This window comes from Dermochelys coriacea, chromosome 6, assembly GCF_009764565.3.
Source record: "Dermochelys coriacea isolate rDerCor1 chromosome 6, rDerCor1.pri.v4, whole genome shotgun sequence".
Lineage (NCBI taxonomy): Eukaryota > Metazoa > Chordata > Testudines > Dermochelyidae > Dermochelys > Dermochelys coriacea.
Window position 1 is genome coordinate 17,566,307 of NC_050073.1, and position 18,733 is coordinate 17,585,039.

General features: G+C 47.0%; 2 protein-coding genes across 6 annotated transcripts in view; both read left to right on the top strand.

The window, feature by feature from the left end:
- Nucleotides 1-20: 20 nt before the first annotated feature.
- LOC119857477 (late histone H2A.1-like) lies at nt 21-2,605 on the top strand. 2 transcript variants are annotated; one of them, XM_043517838.1, is made up of 2 exons: nt 21-112; nt 2,010-2,605. In XM_043517838.1, the coding sequence occupies exon 2, from the start codon at nt 2,022-2,024 to the stop codon at nt 2,421-2,423; it is 402 nt and encodes a 133-aa protein (XP_043373773.1). In that variant the 5' UTR covers nt 21-112; nt 2,010-2,021; the 3' UTR covers nt 2,424-2,605. The 2 variants fall into 2 exon arrangements, with proteins under 2 accessions (XP_043373773.1, XP_038262419.1); XM_038406491.2 differs by lacking the exon at nt 21-112 and adding an exon at nt 164-445.
- Nucleotides 2,606-8,120: 5,515 nt separating this feature from the next.
- The window catches only part of CD151 (CD151 molecule (Raph blood group)), a 62,514-nt gene continuing 51,901 nt past the window's right edge, over nt 8,121-18,733 (top strand). Inside the window, exon 1 of one of the 4 annotated variants that reach the window (XM_038404944.2) lies at nt 8,121-8,311. The gene's annotated coding sequence lies outside the window, so the exon portion shown is untranslated. The remainder of the gene's footprint in view (nt 8,312-18,733) is intronic. The other 3 variants (XM_043517849.1, XM_043517848.1, XM_038404945.2) reach the window with 3 other exon arrangements.

Here is an 18,733-nt window from a genome sequence, read left to right on the forward strand (position 1 = left end):
GAGGCTTTTACTAGTGAGAAAGTTAAAAAGGACCAGCTGCAGGCTACCACTTGAAATATTTGTTGGCTCAAACAATAGGCTGCTAGGAGGAAATGGTGTGAAAACCTTAGAGGTGATATATTAGTTTATTCTTTTCTTTTGTATGAAGGAATTGTGTCCTCTAGGGAGAGGATTTCTGTCCTGGGGTAATATGATGTTGGGAGGGATTTAATAAACAACAGGAAAGATATAAAGAAAAGGATTTGTAAGGGGGACAGTGACGGCTGTGGATTGCTATAATATTATTTGTTGCTAAAGGGGGCAGGCAAAGCATTCTTTTCTAAACTTTGACTTGGGATATGGCTGTCTCTCTAGCATGAGTTTATGCTGTTGGCATAAGTCTCCTGGGTCAGACAGAACTTCACCTCGACACTAGTGAACCAGTATAAGTGTGGTATGTGTAATGGTGAGTCTGTACAGTGGCTGGAGAGATGGTACTATGCGCTTGCTAACTGAACAGCTATCTTGAACTGAGTCTGCATTTCAGACTTATGCTCTTATGTTGAGTGCCTAAATAAGTGGCTTGGCTCTTTCTTTCTCACCTTCAATTAACTCTCTTTGGACCCAGTGAGCTCTGTATAGGCAATGCCTCCAATAGTCTGTAATTCTCAGTGCTGCTTATGAGCGCTCAGGTGAGGCACTCAAATCCGTAGAAACCTGAAATTTTCACCTTGGTTCATAGTGGGTTTGCTCCCTGGCTTAACATAGGCCTTCACAGAGGTTCCCCCCCACAGAAATTGTTACCCATCTTTATCTATAACTAGTTCCTGTGTACTAGGGGTCTCTCTATCACTACAGCAGATGTCATATCGGAAGGTCTTGGGGGCTTTCAAATTCCAAAGTGTAGGGTGAGACCATGGTTTTTAATATTCACTCTCATGGTGCCCCCTCCAACAGGTGTTATGTTGATTAGTGGCTCCTAATGTCTGCCTCTGGCAAAGTGAGAGCCCCAAACTTAGGTCTGGAGCTCTGCTCCAAGGCAGTGTAAAGAGAGTGGCACCCCCAGGTGTCACAAATGAGCCTTGGTGTGGTTCCACCTTGCTCATTGCTGGGTGCAGCAGCTGAAACCCCTGAAGCATCTGCCCCTCTTCCATAGCAAAATTAGGCTACTGATAAAGAGAGATGACGGGGCAGGGGTACCTCTTAGGCCATCTGCTGTAATGAAAAAGCCCCCCCCCTTCCCCAGATGGGTCAGTAAAAAGAATTGGAAGGCCCAGTCTACAACTTGCCAAGAGCTGTGTGTCTGAAATAGCCTTAAATATGGCTTGTCTGGCTAGTATGGATATGGGACGGGGAGGGATGCAGGCTCTTGGCTCATGGGGGAAGGAGAAAAACAGATTTAAAATCTACAGGAAAAGCCTAACCCCTCAGCTTTCCGAGCAGACTCTTCCACCCCTGTGGCTTTGTTGTTGCTACTGATAACCTGTTTGCTCAGCCACATGGGAAACTGTCTCCAGCAAAGGCCTTCAAGGTATGAACTTCACAACCTAGCTGGGCTCCTCTACAGGACAGTGGTGCAGTAGGTGTTCAGAGAAGCTGTGGAAAAAGAAGGGTAAGGGCAGATTAAACTAGTTCTCCCCTGCAAAGGGCACGGACCAGAGGAGCAATATCTGTTCCTTCACATACTGGACAATAGCTGGCACCCAGCCTTGGACACCAAAACTTCTCTAATGCAAGCTACTGCCCAGGACACTTACCCTTTAACTTCCTGTGCTATTGACCTAGGCTCTAATTTATTGCACAGGCTACAACGAGTTGTGACCAGCATGGTGTACAACATTTTTCTTGCTTCCAAGGTGAAGAGTAATCGTAACTGTGCTGCTACATTGTCCTTGGCTAACCATTTCACCATGTTTAGAGTGTTGGAATGCTGGTTTGTTCCTACTGGGGCTTCTATCTAGCTTAACACACATGCTCGCAAGTCTTCTGTGCCAATGCAGCTGTGGGTGACTGTTCACTCTTTCTTGTAGCCTATTGACAGAATGTCTGGACGTGGCAAGAGGAAGGCAAAGCCCTGGTCTTCAAGATCCCAGTCAAAGAGGGCTGGTTTGCAATTCCCCGTGAGCCGTGTCCACCGGTACCTGAAGAAGGGGCTCTATGCTGTGAGAATAAGCCCCAGTGCTGCAGTTTACCTGGCCTCTGTGCTACAGTACCTGAGTGCCGAAGTGCTGGAGGCAGCAGGGTACGTGACCCAGGCAAAGGGGTACCACCGCATCATGCCAAGGCACATCCTGCTGGGCATTAAGTGTGATGACGAACTGCATAAACTCTTCAACCATGTGACTATTCCGCAAGGAGGTGTCCCGCCCAGAATTGAAAAGTTGCTTCTGATCAAGAAACCCAACAAAAAGTCTGCAAGTAGAAAGAGAGCTGCCCCCTGCTAGCTCCCCTCCAGCTGCAGCTGAGCCTTGAAATGAGGGGTGGGGTCTGGCTCACTGAGACTGGGTTTCTGTGCTACAGGCTTCACTTGGTGCACTTGGTTTGTGTATTGCTGCTAAAGAATATTTATTCAGACTGGTGATTTGTATACGCTTTTTGATGTATGAAATACAGGTTTATTAGACTATCTTGCTCTTGGGATTCCTATTTATGCAGTAGATTCTAATAAGGAATCCAGCTCTGGTCTGTATGATTTTAGAGAAAAATGGTCTTCTGTCCTGGTCTAGTGTCTTAGCCACAGGAGACGTGGTTTTAGTCCTGATTCTGATATAGGCAGAGCAGTCCCATGGGTACGGCAAATTGGGGTGACTGCTCTGGGCCCCCTGCTTTGGGGGGCCCCATGGGCCATCAGTGTGATTGTCCAGCACTGGGTGTGCTTGGTCCTGGAAGTGACTGATTGTCATTTCTGCCCTGGGTCCTGTACCCCCCAGGTACGGCCTGGATACCGGCTTCATTGTGTTATCTTGAACGAGTCATTTAGGCCCAGATCCTCAAAGGCATTTAGGCACCTCCCTCCCTTGAGGATCTGGGCCTTAGTTCCTCCCCCATAAAGTAGGGATAATTCTTTTTTTTTTTTTTTTTTTTTTGTCTATTTAGATAAGTGCCTTGTACAATGGGGCCCTAATCTCAATTGCTCCCATAATACAACTAGTAATAGGATTTGGAAGAAGGGAGGCCCTTGCAGAAAACTGGTATTTCCACAATCCTACAGCAGGGGAGCAGTGAGAAGGGCCATCCTGATGCAAGGCAGGCGGAGAATAGAAATGCCCTTATGTGAGAGGCGTCGTGGTGGTCTTGCCCCCTCAACTAATGACATTAATGTGCCCTGAACAATGTGCTACCCCAAACCTAGGGGAGAATGTTCAATTGGCCCAGAACTAGGCACAACTCCTATGTCACCAGTGTCGAGACTGAACCATGTGGTTACTGCCATAGGGGAGTCTCGTATGAGACTAGGTTGATTCCTCACTGGGCCTTGTCCTAAGCATGTACAGAGGGTGTATTATCACTACCTGTTCAGTCTGCTGTATCCAAGTACTCTGGTTTTTAGCCTTTAGGGAGCACTTGAATAATCTTTTCTGTTTGAGAGGGCTAGAAACCACTTGGTAAGGCAACTCCCATCTTTTCATGTGCTGTGTATTTATATCCGCCTACTGTATCTCCCACTCCATGCATCTGATGAAGTGGGTGATAGCCCATGAAAGCTTATGCCCAAATTTCTTAGCCTCTAAGGTGCCACAAGGACTCCTTGTTTTGTGCTTTTTTTTTTTCTTTCTTTCTAAATGAAAGATGAGATTCTCATGGAATCCCAGGCTTCAGAGTAGCAGCCGTGTTAGTCTGTATTCGCAAAAAGAAAAGGAGTACTTGTGGCACCGTAGAGACTAACAAATTTATTAGAGCATAAGCTTTTGTGAGCTACAGCTCACTTCATCGGATGTTTTCCACCAAATGCATCCGATGAAGTGAGCTGTAGCTCACGAAAGCTTATGCTCTAATAAATTTGTTAGTCTGTAAGGTGCCACAAGTACTCCTTTTCTTCATGGAATCCCATGACTCCAGGAGCTGGGGTTTAAAGAAAAGCACCAAATAGCATAAGACTCCCAATAAATTACAGGAATTTGGCAGCCACAAGCCTAGGAAGGGAGAGAAGGGGGGCAATTGCAGCAGGACCCCCTACCCCAAGAGGTGGGAGTTGGTGAAGATCCCTTGGAGAAGCAGAGCTACACTGAAGGAAGGGGATAGCCAGCATTGGTGTGGGGGTTGGTGGGGTGTGAAGTTCCCCTCTAGTTTTATCTGGACCGGTGATCTGCTAAGTCACTCCACTCCTTGATGCTGGGAGCCAGCCTTGCTCTGCTCTGCTGTGAGGAACCCCCCACTCCTGGGCTGTTCATGCACAGCCTCTGGCATGTAAGCAGCTCCCAGCTACTTACAAGTGAATGACACTAGCCAATATCTCCGGTCCCAGACACAACCCAAGGAACCTTTGTCTTGCAGTGTCCAGGTATGGATGCCACAAGCTTATAGAAGTTTGTCAGTTTAACAAAGAAAGTGATATGTACCAGGCTTGTTATACTAAAGGGAGCCTCTGACACACTTCAAACCAAAGGCACTGCTTCAGGTAGAATAAATAAACAGATTTATTAACTATAAAGATTGACTTAATAATCACTTAAAATCTAAGCATAATAAGTCAGATTTGGTCAAATGAAATAAAAGCAAAACGCAGTCTAAGCTGCTCTTAACACTTTCAATGTCCTTAAAAACTTAGATGCTTCTAACCACAGGCTGGCTGGTTACTTTTCAGTCAGGCTCTCCCCTTTGATCAGTGTTTCAGTCCCTTGGTGGAGGTTTCTGTAGATGTAGGTGGGAGAGAGAGCATGGCAAAATCTCTCCCTTTTATCATGTCCTTTCTTTCCTCCTGGCGTTGCGTGTGTGGTGTGCCGCCCCTCAGAGGCAGGTGAGCATTACCTGATTGCAGTCCCAAACTGACCAAAGGAAGGGGGTGACTCCCTCGAGGGTCTAACAGATTCTTTTGTTGCTGCCTAAACCAGTGTCCATTGTTCCTGTGAGGCTGGGCTGGGTTTGTCCCATCCATACCCTGATGAGGTGTGAACTGCCTCCCTGTTCTTGGACAGTTTTTGCAGGGGCTTACTTTAAGCCAGGAGGATATATTTTCAGCCTCATAACTATATACATGAAATTATAACCTTACTGTAACAGTTACTATAACAACCATGCTCAGTACATTCATTATGAGCCTTCTGAAGACACCCAACATGACAAACTTTGCATTGGATACTACATAATCATTTTATAAAGATGAATATGGGGGTGTCCCCCTGAGGTACAGAGAGTCACATGGGGTGAATAAGTCTTGGGGTGAGGGTGACAGAGTTGGGGTGCAGAATTAACTGGAATCTTGGGACTTGGGGAAAAGTGAGGAGCCCTATGGGCACACAGGTAGAGCTCCTGTGGGGGGTGTGTGTGTGTGCGTGCATGTAAAAATTGATACTCTATAAACTTTGGGAGAGTTGGCAATACTGTTCTTGCCAGGCCTACGGGGAGGGTCACTGAACAGACCCAAAACCACAATCTCTCTTTAAAAACAACAAAAACACCCCTCAATTTTGGGGGCCTGACTCTTGACATTTGAGCTCCTGCAGTTGGCAATATTGCACACAGGAGTATATAGGTTATCAGGTTCTTACAGGGTTCAGAAAGTTTTCTGAAGTGCTGAATGCTGGTGGCTCCGATTGGGCACCCACCACTGCTGTCAATGTGTGTCCAAAATCACAGCTTAAGCATTTTCCTCCCATCTCTTCTTTATCTTCTCCTGCCCCCTCCCTTCTCCAGCTGTTTGGAGGGTTAAGTCTGATCGTCTCAGTGTACTGGCCACTTAGGAATGTGGCAGAAAAATGTGTGCAGGTACACATGTGGACACACACAACGCAGAACAAATGTTTTGTTGTACAGCTGACTTTTCTTGAGGCTGAAGTAGCTGGTAACTTTCAACGACCAGTTTGCCTTGGTCTTTTGAATAAAAAAATGTTTAAATTAAAACAGAAAGAGGGGTGTGTCTTATTTGATCATTACCTGTTAGGTTCACTCCCTCTGGGGCAACTGGCATTGGCCACTATGGGAAGACAGGATACTGGGCTAGATGGACCTTTGGTCTGACCCAGTATGACCTTTCTTATGTTCTTATTCTCTGACTAGGGATTCACTGTCTCTGTGGTGCTGAGTGCAGTGTTGTTACAGCCATGTGAGTCCTAGGCTATTAGAGAGACAAGGTGGGTGAGGTTATAACTTTTATTGGCCCAACTTCTGTTGGTGAGAGAGACAAGTTCTCAAGCTTACACCGAGCTGCTCTGCTTCCAGAGCACAATAGGCTGCATCCGATGAAGTGACCTGTAGCTCAGGAAAGCTTATGCTCAAATAAATTTGTTGGTCTCTAAGGTGCCACAAGTCCTCCTTTTCTTTTTGCAGCTACAGACGAACACGGCTGCTACTCACCCATAACTTTCACATTTGGGGACAATGTATACCTTCAAATCAGCGGCTCTGCGATGGGTACCTGCATGGTCCCACGGTATGCCAACATTTTTATGGCTGACTTAGAACAATGCTTCCACAGCTCTCATCCCCGAATGCCCCTACTCTACTTGCACTACATTGATGACATCTTCATCATCTGGACCCCTGGAAAAGAAGCCCTTGAGGAATTCCACCATGATTTCAACAATTTCCATCCCACCATCAACCTCAGCCTGGACCAGTCCACACAAGACATCCACTTCCTGGACACTATGGTGCTAATAAGCGATGGTCACATAAACACCACCCTATATCAGAAACCTATTGACTGCTATTCCTGCCTATATCCCTCTAGCTTTCATCCAGATCACACCACATGATCCATTGTCTACAGCCAAGCTCTACGATATAACTGCATTTGCTCCAACCCCTCAGACAGAGACAAACACCTACAAGATCTCTATCAAGCATTCTTACAACTACAATACCCACCTGCTGAAGTGAAGAAACAGATTGACAGAGCCAGAAGAGTACCCAGAAGTCACCTACTACAGGACAGGCCCAACAAAGAAAATAACAGAACGCCACTAGCCATTACCTTCAGCCCCCAACTAAAACCTCTCCAATGCATCATCAAGGATCTACAACCTATCCTGAAGGATGACCCATCACTCTCACAGATCTTGGGAGACAGGCCAGTCCTTGCTTACAGAAAGCCCCTCAACCTGAAGCAAATACTCACCAGCAACCACACAACAGAACCACTAACCCAGGAACCTATCCTTGCAACAAAGCCCGTTGCCAACTCTCTCCACATATCTATTCAGGGGACACCATCATAGGGCCTAATCACATCAGCCTCACTATCAGAGGCTCGTTCACCTGTGCATCTACCAATGTGATATATGCCATCACGTGCCAGCAATGCCCCTCTGCCATGTACATTGGTCAAACTGGACAGTCTCTATGTAAAAGAATAAATGGACACAAATCAGACGTCAAGAATTATAACATTCAAAAACCAGTTGGAGAATACTTCAGTATTTCAGGTCACTCAATTACAGACCTGAGAGTGGCTATCCTTCAACAAAAAAACTTCAGAAACAGACTCCAACGAGAGACTGCTGAATTGGAATTAATTTGCAAACTGGATACAATTAACTTAGGCTTGAATAGAGACTGGGAGTGGATGGGTCATTACACAAGGTAAAACTATTTCTCCACGTTATTTCTCCCGCCCTACCCCACCGTTCCTCGGATGTTCTTGTTAACTGCTGGAAATGGCCCACCTTGATTATCACCACGAAAGGTTTTCCTCCTCCCCGCTGGTGATGGCTCATCTTAAGTGATCACTCTCCTTACAGCGTGTATGGTAACACCCATTGTTTCATGTTCTCTGTGTGTGTGTATCAATCTCCCCTCTGTTTTTTCCACCCAATGCATCCGATGAAGTGAGCTGTAGCGCACGAAAGCTTATGCTCTAATAAATTTGTTAGTCTCTAAGGTGCCACAAGTCCTCCTTTTCTTTTTGCGAATACAGACGAACACGGCTGCTACTCTGAAACCTAGGCAGTTATAGTCCCTCTGCCCACTAGGGGTCTCTGGGCGAGAAAGAGCAGAGTTTATTCAAACAGTTAAGCCTTGGAGCAGCTGCTGGCTGGATCTGCGGGGACTGGGAGGGGTCTGGAGCAGCGGCTGCAAAGCTGGGCTGGCTCTGCCGGTTTCACTGCCGCGGCAGCTCTGCCGGAGGGAAGGTCGGACTCGCTCCCGGGTTCGGGACTCGGCTCGCCGGGAGCAGGTAAAGGGAGGCGGACGGGCTCTGTCTGCAGGGGAGAAGCGCGCAATGGCCAAGGCGAGGAGCTGCTGGCGCGGGGAGGCGCCCGTGAACAGCAGCAACAAAGGAAGCCCCCCGCCCCCCCTTCGCAGGGCTAGCAGAGGAGGAGCGGAGCCTGGGTTTGTTGGGCTTAGTCAGCGATGGGCACGTGAAACGCTTCCCGGGGATTTCCCCCGAGCTGGGTATTGTTGGGGCGGGGGGGGGGCTGCGTTTCCTGGCAACCCAAGACGCGTGTTGTTTACGGGGGGGGGGCTAAACTCTTCTTCCGCCCCCCGCCAGCTCCTCGCCTTGCCAAGGGTCTCTAGCCTCCAGCTTTTGAAAGGGCTGGTTGGGAAGAGCCGAGCTCTCCCTGCTGCAAGGCAGCTTTCGCTGGCGCTTGGAACTGCAACAATCCCGAACTCGGCCAGGTGCAAAAACGACGTGGGTTGGGGGTGGTTTCTTTTCCCCTTTTCTTTTCACCACTTCGTGACTCAAGAGGCTGCTGGCTCAGACAGTGACTTCAGAGCGTCCCCCGCCAAGAGCGGCATAAATCCCAACCCCTGGGGCAGTGCCCCGCTGGTCCCTGGAAGGCCACGAGTTTCCATGCAGCCTAGGCGATGCCTCGTGCGAAGTCCAGACTTTTCCCCTTTTTCATTTCTCCAGAGCCAGCGGAGGCATAAAGCAGTTTAGGGACTTGCCCCAGGGCGCGCACGTTGTCGGCGATCACCTGTGGCCAGCTCTAGGGCTTTAATCGCCCAACCATTTTCCTCCCTCCTGAGAGGCGAGTTTTCTATGTCGTGGTTGCCTTTTTTTAAAAACACGACTTCCTCTATCGCTAGCAGATCCCTAGGGGTTGCCTTGCCCCGGGGGTCCTGTGTCCTCTCTTGACTTTGTTGCATAGAGCTTCTCTCTCTCTCTTCCCTTCTGGCTTGTCTGAGGCTCCCCTTCTGGATAAATAAGATTTGGCCTTTAGGTTGAAATACTGGTGAAAGCCCTGGAGTGAGCTGGGGGGTGGGGTGGGGAAGAGAGAAGATAATTAGCAGGAAATCCAATCAACTGTGCTGCTCCACGTGCTGCTACCTTCTGCTTATCTGTTCCTCCTGTCTCCCATTTTGAAACTGGCAGGAGCTGTGCTGGCTGGGTGTTACTGTAGCTGCACCACCCTGTTGCTTGACATGCAGAGCATTCCCCCACAGGCTTTGCTTCATGGCATCTAGTGAAAAGGATAGACAGCCTTCAAGATGTCTTGAACATAGAAGTCCTTGATCATGAATCCATGCCATTGCAGTAGCTTGTTGGTATTGAGGAGTATATTTAACAGAGAAACCTCTGGATGCCCTATTAAAAACCCTGTAACTTATTTCCCCCCCGCCCCTGCTCTTGGGTTTCACAAGGTGCTAAAGATCAGCCCTTCCCATGGATCAAGGGTTTAATGAAAGGTTACAGAGGTGATGAGTGTTGTCAGAAGTTTTGCTAAAGTTATGCCATACAAGACAACCATTTGGGACCCCAGTTGCAGAAAACTGACTTCTGCAGTCCATGATGTTTTAACGGTGGCCTAAGTTCTGAGGGAGGCTTCTAGTGTGACAAATACCATCTGGTTAACATGCAGACCAAAAGTTCTCTCAATTGTTTAAATCAACATGAAGACGGAGCAGAAAGGTCTGCCCCGTCCCTGCCCCTGGACTTTGCCATCACTAAAAATGGTTGTTATAGATGGAGGAGACTCGGAAAAGCCCTTTCTGAGTTAAAACCTCAGCCCCTGGGTATTAGTTTGCAGTGAAGGTAGGAAGACAACACCTTATAGCACCTAGCATATAGTTTGCCTTTAGGCCCTGTGGGTTACCATAATCCTGCTGTCAGGGTGGATTTGATTTAGTCAGGGAGATTCGATTTAATCATAGATTTCTACATAAAAGTGCATTCTGGAATATGCTGCTCAAACGGTTTCACTTTTGTTTCTATTGCCTGTCCTTCCCTTCTCACATTTATCTCCAGACTTTTTCTCCTTGTCCAGATCTATTCTGCCCCCAACAATCTTCCGTTCATTGAATTTTTTGAAACTTTGCACTTTTAGAGAGAGGGAAGGGATTGACTCTGTGTACACAAATTTGCACAGGGACAATAGGGTTAAGGTCTGTTATTTCTCCCCTCTATATATTATTTTTTATTTTAAAACATTTTTGCTCTTAACAAGTATGTTATTTCTGGAGAGACAAATCCACAGTTTGAGAACTGCAAACTAAACATTTCTGATGGTATCTTCTAGACTAAGCACTGAGTCCCATTGGATAGATAGAAAGATTAACCTAAATAATCTATACGGAAGCCCCTGGAACCCCATAAGATTGGGTCCGTAATCCATGAACTATTGGAACTCATTTACAAAACTTTTCTTAAACATTACATGAATATATTGTCTCATGCTATAAAATTAGAATTTATAATCCCTATTCCATGATATCTTTGAGCTATAATGTATCTTAATTAAAACTATCTTTAGATAGGATTTTTCCTCAAAGCATTTTATCCAAAAAATCCAATTTAAATAAAAAAAATTTATTTTTTTAAAAATAATTGATTTTTATCCACCCTGGCTGCTGTTAACCTGCCTCTTGCCATAGGCTAGGGAAAGTGGAATTCAGGGCAAAATGGGCGCAGCTTTTGTGTGCGGTGACTGATCTGCAGCTCTAGTTGATCTAATAAACGTAATAAGGTTTCATAGACTTTGATTACAGTGGTGCCTTTTTGACTTTAATCTATGCTGACCTCTTTGTATAATGTAGGCTGTCAAATGTCACATCTTCTACTTGTGTTGATACGTTGCTAGCCCAATGGGTCTGTGTTCGTGGGTGGCACTTTTAGGCACTACTGTAAATCAACATGATTAACAAACCCAGTGCCTCCAGCAGTAAAGAGAATAGTACTTTTCTGTTACGGAAGTGAACGCTACTGAGCTCAGCAGATTCTTGTGGTAACAGACTACCACACTGTGACCAGGAGAGCTAAGCTGCTTTTTGAGATCTGCAGCTTCTGACCCCTCTCATACCACTGCCCTTTCCCTCCATAGTTTCAATATTCTTCACTGCCTGACCTGAAATTGTTGTGTATTATTTGTGTAAGCTTCTGAAACAGCTTCTGAGTGTTCTCTAGCAGGCCACTTTACAGTGCCAGATCAATTAGTCCATGTCTCCCTGTGTTTGGTGTCTTGAAAGGCAAGAGAGAAGTCCAAAAGAGCCTATTAGTTCAGTCTCCCAGAGTCACCATGAGACTTTCCACTCCCACTGGTACAAAGGCCTTGCAGCCCTGCTGTAGTTTTGGGATAAGTTACCACATGTTACAGTCCTCCCCACCTCATTCTCCTCTTCTCTAGGCTCTTCCTCTGAGCTCTCAGGGTTCTCAAGCTGGTTCTGCATTCACTCATTCCTGCTCTGCTCAGTTCAGCTGCACCCCTCGTGCTCTCAATTCCTACCCCATGCCCTCTTTGCCAGAGTGGGTGGGCAGCAAAGTCTCCCTTCCCCTGGGTGTTGAGTTTCTGCAGAGGCCAGGTGTATTTCAGAAATGCTTGTTCTAATGGTTTAATCTCTGTGCAGCCAGGATAGAGGGAGTAGAGCACTGTTTAGGATGAACTCCCTAATAGCAAAATTGGCCTGATTGCACCCTGTTCTGGGGGTTGTGGAGGTTAAAGGAACCACCTTGTGGGCATCCCGTCCTGAGCATTTGTATGGCACTTGCCATCCTCAAAACATTTTGCAAACGCTTAAGCCTGCTGACGTGCCTGCAAGATAGGGAAGTGTTGTTGCAATTTTATGGATAAGGAAACTGAGGCAGACAAATTAAGTAACTTGCCTAAAGCAGCTGCAAAGTCAGTGTTAGATCTAAGATAAGAACAACCAAGTTCCTGGCTTCTAGAGCTGTGCTCAGAGCACATCTCTGAGACAACATTATCATGCAAAATGTGTGGCAACAGCACTCATGGTCACCAGCATCCTTGCAGTGTGCTGGCCAGGGGGGTGATATTGTATTGCTCTCATGAAACCAGTGTTTTTTTGTAATCAAAGTGCAGCCTGAGACTGTGGGTGTCTCACCTCCGCCAGGCTCTCTGGCAGGCCCAGATCTCCCTGCACAGCACTGTCTGCTCTTGCTGATCAAATACAAGGAGTACTTGTGGCACCTTAGAGACTAACACATTTATTTTTTTGTTAGTCTCTAAGGTGTCACAAGTACTCCTTTTCTTTTTGCAAATACAGATAAACACAGCTGCTACTCTGAAACCTGATCAAATACAGTAACTGTGGTGATGACCTTTGCTAGCACAGGCTCTCTCTCTCTCTCTCTCTCTCTCTCCCCCTTGTCTAGATGCAGCCTGCGCTGTTTCTCTGGGTGTTAGTTCTCTTCCCCCACCCCCATCTCCCCAGACTGAAAATGATTTACAGAACCTGCCTGAGTGCAGGCACGTTCCCACTCAGCCTGGTGCTATGCTGACACACTTAACATTGCCTCTCCTAAAGTATAAGGTGCTTCCTGTCTAAATCCTGGCTCCACAAGGGACATTTCCAGTGTGGCCTTTCTAGGCTTAAATGAGAGATTCTTTGGGAGGGGATGGAGAGAAGCTGCCACCTTTCTTTGGCGAGCAGAACAATGTTTCTGACCTGGGTGGCTGATGCAGGGCTAATATGGCTCTCAAAAGGCAGATTGGATTATATGAAGCTAATAATAATTGTAGCTCGATTGCTGTAGCTGCTCACTCTGTGAGAACGTTAGAGTCTTCAAGTATGTATTTGCTCACCCTCAGAAAAGTCGTCCCCTTTATGATGTCCCAAGCTAGGTGGCCAAAAATCGAGGTACCTAAAAATCTCTAATTCTGAAAATGTTGGCCCTTGCTTGCTGCAGGGAGCTACTTCATTCTGCCTCTGGCTAAATATGTGTATGTGTGTTATAGGAAATGTGCGTGTTACTTTAAAACTCTTCTCAGTGAGAGAGTTTTTGGGAAGGAAAACAGCTGGCTGGATATCTCCACCCTCCGTGCGTCTTTTAGCAATATTAGCAGAAAGCAAACGGTCCTGTAAGATCTCTCCATGCATCTCATTGTAGCTTCCTCACCTGGCTTCCAGCTGTGGTGCTGTCCCCACTGCCCTCATCCCTATGGCATGTTAGTTTGTAGCAGGTAGAGTCCAGTGCATGCAATACAGTGCAGCACTTCCTATAGGTAACACACACAAGCTGAAGAAAGCGTGGGATCGGAAAGGAAAAGAGCTGCACTTGCACATCTCCCCTTTCTTGCTCCATGCCCTGCAAACTCCTGTCGGCATTTCTGCTATTCTCTCTTTGCTTTTGCTCCCCCATCTCCTATGTCACCCACCCACCCAATTACTTATGGGAGTCAAGAGCCTTCTACTATCTACCTACTTCTAGTCTCAATGCCCAGTTACCTCCAGGGGCTGCTGCTGCAGCTGGGCCATGTGTCCCAGACAAGTTAGATTAGAGGATTGGTGTCAGCCAGAATGAATCGGGGTGCTCAACCAATAAGTCAGGCCTCTCCCGACCATAGCAGTCCCAATGGGCTCCCACCAAGACCAGGAAATTATTAGTCTTGACAGTTTCAAAACTTCAGGAACCTGAAGGTTGATCTCCCTTCCGCTCCCCCCCCTCCTGTGTCCTCTCAGCTGTTGGGACCCACCTACACCTCTTAATCTCTTAAACCCCATGTGTTCCTTTCCCTGCCGCACGTTCTGATTGCAACCAAGCCTAATAAATGAAGCAAATCCTACTTTGTAACATGGCCATGCTTTCCCTTCCTCCCACATATGTGCCCTTCTGGGAGCCCGATGACTGTGTGTACATAGCCATCCTGGATGGGGGGTTGCAAACTTCTCTATTTGGGGAAATGCCCCCCCCCCATCATGGTGCCCTGAGTCGGGGTTCACTCACCTGGAGTATGGGACAAGGCCTGGAAGGGATGGGGAACTGCAGACTGAGAATGAGGTTCCTTGGCAGAAGAGCAGCTAGAGTCTTAGGTCTTCATTCCCTGTGACGCTAAGTGAGTTCGCACCCAGCCCCTGTTTAGAAGTGTCAGAGCTCTCTTAAGAGCATAAGTGACAGTATGTTCTCGTTTCCTGCTCCATCCTGGTGCCTAAGTCTTTACCAGTAACCTGCTCTTACCAGCATGTTGGATTGTTCTGGTCATGATCTCAGCAGCTTGACATGCAGAGGAAGCTACTTCAGTCGCTCACATTAACCCCGTGCCCTGGGTACTGTGTAATAAACTACTGCACAGCAAAGGAAAGGCAGCAGGACTATGATTATTAAAGACCCTGTGGCACTTTATGCAAGAGTCATGGCCTTCACTTTGGTGTCACAGCCATATTGTGCCTTGATTAGCGCCATTCTCATTTCCACCCTAAATTCCCCTTGCAGGTCTAGGTGATAGGATTCTTCACTTTCTGCTGTAAACTGTTGTGTGATGTTGCTGCTTGGTTCTACTCTAACATACTACTCTAAAATAATCCTTGTGGGTGACTGAAAGTGCTTTTGGGTCTCAGAGGCATATAATAAAATGTAGCTGTCATCTTCTGCTTCAGGGCACACGCCAACCACTATCCACATGAGCTAAGGTTATTCCATTCTTGCATTTTCCTTTGATGCAGCTGGTCCTGCCCAGCATAGGCTCCAACTTCGGGGGCGCTCTGGGACTGGAGCACCCATGGGGGGGGGGAAATAGTGGGTGAGCAGGGGTCGGAAAGGGCAGGGCCATGGGGCTGGAGCCTTGGGGCGAAGCATCCCCAGGAAAAGTAAAAAGTTAGCACCTATGCTGTTCAGTATGGGAGACAGGATACTGGACAGGGTGGGCCATCAATCTGATCCAGCAGGGCAATTCTGGTATAGGATAGTACATGCTATGGAGGCTAATAACAAAGTTTCCCCTTTTGCCCAGTGGAGTTGGGTCACCCACCTATGCTACTGTCATTGTGTGTTGCACCTTGGCCACTGGGAAAAATGGAATGAGACATACAGTAAATGCAGCACCAGAGCGGGTGTTAGCCAGACCTGTGGGTTGATCTTGGCAACAGTATCTATGATCTGTAGGAACAAACAGAGCTGAAAGCTGGGAACAAAGTAGCTGCTTGGCATTAGATGCTGTTTTTTTTTTTTTTTTTTTTTTTTTTTTAAATCTGGTGCTGGAGCCTAATATTAAATGTGCAAAGTCTGCTTTTGTTTTCTCTTCTCTCCCCCCTTCCCCCACCCCAGATGCGTAAGATATTCAGTGCACTTTTCTCATGTCCCCTCAGGGGGCTGAGTGTACAGAGCGTGTACTCAAGGGAGGAAGGGCATTGAAAGAGATGTTGGCCCATTCGTTCACTGATGCTGCTCCTAGAGGTGCAAAAAAGATGTAGGTGCCAGTGTATGCTGTTGAAATTACAACTGCAGCACCCCCTCCTGGGTGCATCTTTGCAGGAGCAGAGTGGGCATGGAAGAAGAGAAGAACTTCAAGCGACGTTGTCGCTAATGTATTTAAAATCTGAGTCTGAGAAATGAGCAAGGTGAATGCGGCTTATATCAGCCAGCTGTGTTACAGGCCTCTGCTACATCACGGTGCCACATTCCTTGTCTGTATCTGAAGCTGGGTTTGGGTTGTATTGAATGATACTGAGCCATAGAAAGCTGGGGCAGGGGAGGGTCCTTATGTGTGAGTTGAGGAGCGTTCTTCCTGGCAGAAGTTCAGAGCCATTAACAGACTGATCAGCATCTTCTCTGAAAATAATTAGCTGCTGTTAAAGGTTTTTAATAAAAGTGGGAGTCTGTAAGCTGTGGAGACCCTTGTAAATGTAAGGACTTAAGCAGCTGTGAGATACAATCAGAACCTTTTCCTGGGCCTCTTTGCTCCTCAGTTACCAAAGCACTATCCTGCAGTATATCCCCTTTAATGTACAACGTATAAACCTGCAGAAGGGGATGTGGTTAGATGTTCGGCTGCATGTGTGTCTGTTCTCTGTGTGCTGTCGCAGCTCTGCGCAGCGAACTGCCCAATGACCACAAGATCCATTAAGGTACGAAGGCATCCAACCTGGTTTATTGACAACAAAGCATGTTCCTAGCTCCCCAGATCAATGTCTACCATTACACTAGCCCATGTATGCCCGTGACAATGCACGCAACTCAGTCAGTGGCGGGACTTCCCACTGCCCCCTCAGGGATGCTCCCTCTGAGATGCATCTTTATACACCAATACAAACAAATTACATATTGCCCCATACATATCAGGGAGTTACCCTCTGACCTTTTAGGATGCCACCCATTACCTTGTATCTGTAGATTTGATCAAAACATCTCTATCCATTATGCTGTCACCTTGACCTTATCCTTAAGATGGGTTAGCGTGTTCCTGTTATCTTTGGGAAATGTGTTTGGTATTGAGGTGTTCTGGTGCCACCTTTCTGGAGTGTGGTTGCGTATATATTCTTGTGCCTAGCACTACTTAGGAATGTGTGTTTCTGCAATAGCAGCCCTGTGCTTGCCAAATTCTGTGAGCAGGGCCTGCCTCTTGTTCACAACTTAACTTTGCTTTATATCAGCAAAGTTTTCATTACTTCAGCTCAGGCCTCTGATGCATGTTTCAGGGCCTCTGCTTATTACAGGGGGGCTGAATTGATGATGGGATCTAGAGTCTTTAGGCCATTGGTTCAGATCCAGTCCAGATGGCATTATTGGCACTCTCAGCAAATTAGCAGAGAGGCTGAGCTCCCTTCTCAAAGCTAGGGGTGATCTCTCCTGCTTATCACACTACTGGGGACAGAGGGTGTCAGTCTGATACTACTGCTTATATTGTATGTGTTAGTCTGGGACTTGGGAAATCTGGGTTCAATTTCTATCTCTGCCACAGACTTCTTGTGTCACCTTGGGTGAACCACTTAACCGCTCTGTGCCTCAGTTCCCTGTCTGGAAAACGAGGATAATAATACATTCTTTGTCTGTCTTGTTTATTCGTACTGAAAGCTCTCAAGGGCAGTGACTGTCTCTTACTCTGTGTACACACAGCGCCCAGCACAGTGAGCTCAGATACCATATACAAAATGGTAATAGACTACTGATGTCAATTTAGCACATTTCACCCACACAGAATGCAGTGAAAATTTGAGACAGGAGGAACTGCAGGCAGGAATTTCTGGTGACTTTTTAAAATTGTGTGTGTGTTGTGGATCCTTTTTTTTTTTTTTTTAAGTGGCTGATTAGTGACCATCTAAAAGCAGATGTTGCCTTTGGTGTGTGCAGAGCTGTGTTTCAAAGGTGCCTTTGTCTCCAATGAAGGTAATGCAAGAGCGGAAGAAATATAGTGGAAGAAAAACTTCAGCAGAATCTCCATGCTGCATAGACCCAAGCTATGCAAACAAAATCATGCCAGGATTTTGGACATGCTGTCCAGCCAGCAGCATAGTTTAGGTGCCAGGAGCAGTGGGAGTGAGTCATGGGTTGTGAATCTCTCTCAATATCTTGCATTGGCCTCTGAGGAATCTGAGGTAAGGGAAGAATTAACATCCATTTCCCCTGACAACAGTGCCTTGCCCCATGTTTAATTGTTTACTTTCTTGCTTGAGGGCTGCACCCTGAACTCCCCCGGATGCCATGCGGAGCTGTGCATGCAGTCACAGAGCAGCGTCTGGGGCTCTTAGTTTGTGCAAGTGCTTGTGTTCTAAGTGCCACCTCTAAAGGAGGTGCTTTAGATAGAACGATCACATAGTGGGTTGAGGTGCCACAAACATTCTGAGCAGTGTTGTCTTTAAAAAAAACCAAGACCCTGTTTGGATCCCCACCTTCTTCCCCCCTGTTTGGTTCTCTGTCTTCTGATTAAGTAACTGCATAACTACAGGAAAACATTTGGCTTTGTGTTTGCAGACTTCTCTACAGTGGCAGTAAATCAAGCACTGGAGTGGGAAGGGATGAACTCAAAGGCGTATTGAAATGCAGCCTAAAAAGAGGCAGAGCTGCCCTCTAGACTGAAGCTGTATTTTGGGTTCTGTAGCCCCACCGGCACCAGTCACCTTGTAATCCCAGGAAGCCCACACCATGGTATGCAAGGGAGTTTAGGAACCTCTTCTCCTTCAGGGGCACATCAGTTTGAGTCCTCTCCCACTCTTGGCCTTGTCTACGCTGGGGATTTGCCAGTTACTGAGGCAGCTGCACCAGTGCAAACCCCCAGCTTCCCATGTCTACTGTAGGGGTATCAGCTGCTCAGATGGCTGAAATCAGGGCAAATCCACACTGTAGACAAGGCCTTTCTCTGTGCTTGGGGAGGAGAAACCATTTAACTGCTTTCCCTTCAGCCTGTGGCTGCTGTGTGAGCCCAGAGGTTGGGTTATCAGTACTGTAGGAAACCTGCTGCTGTAGTGGCTGGAGAAGGGTGCAGTTCTC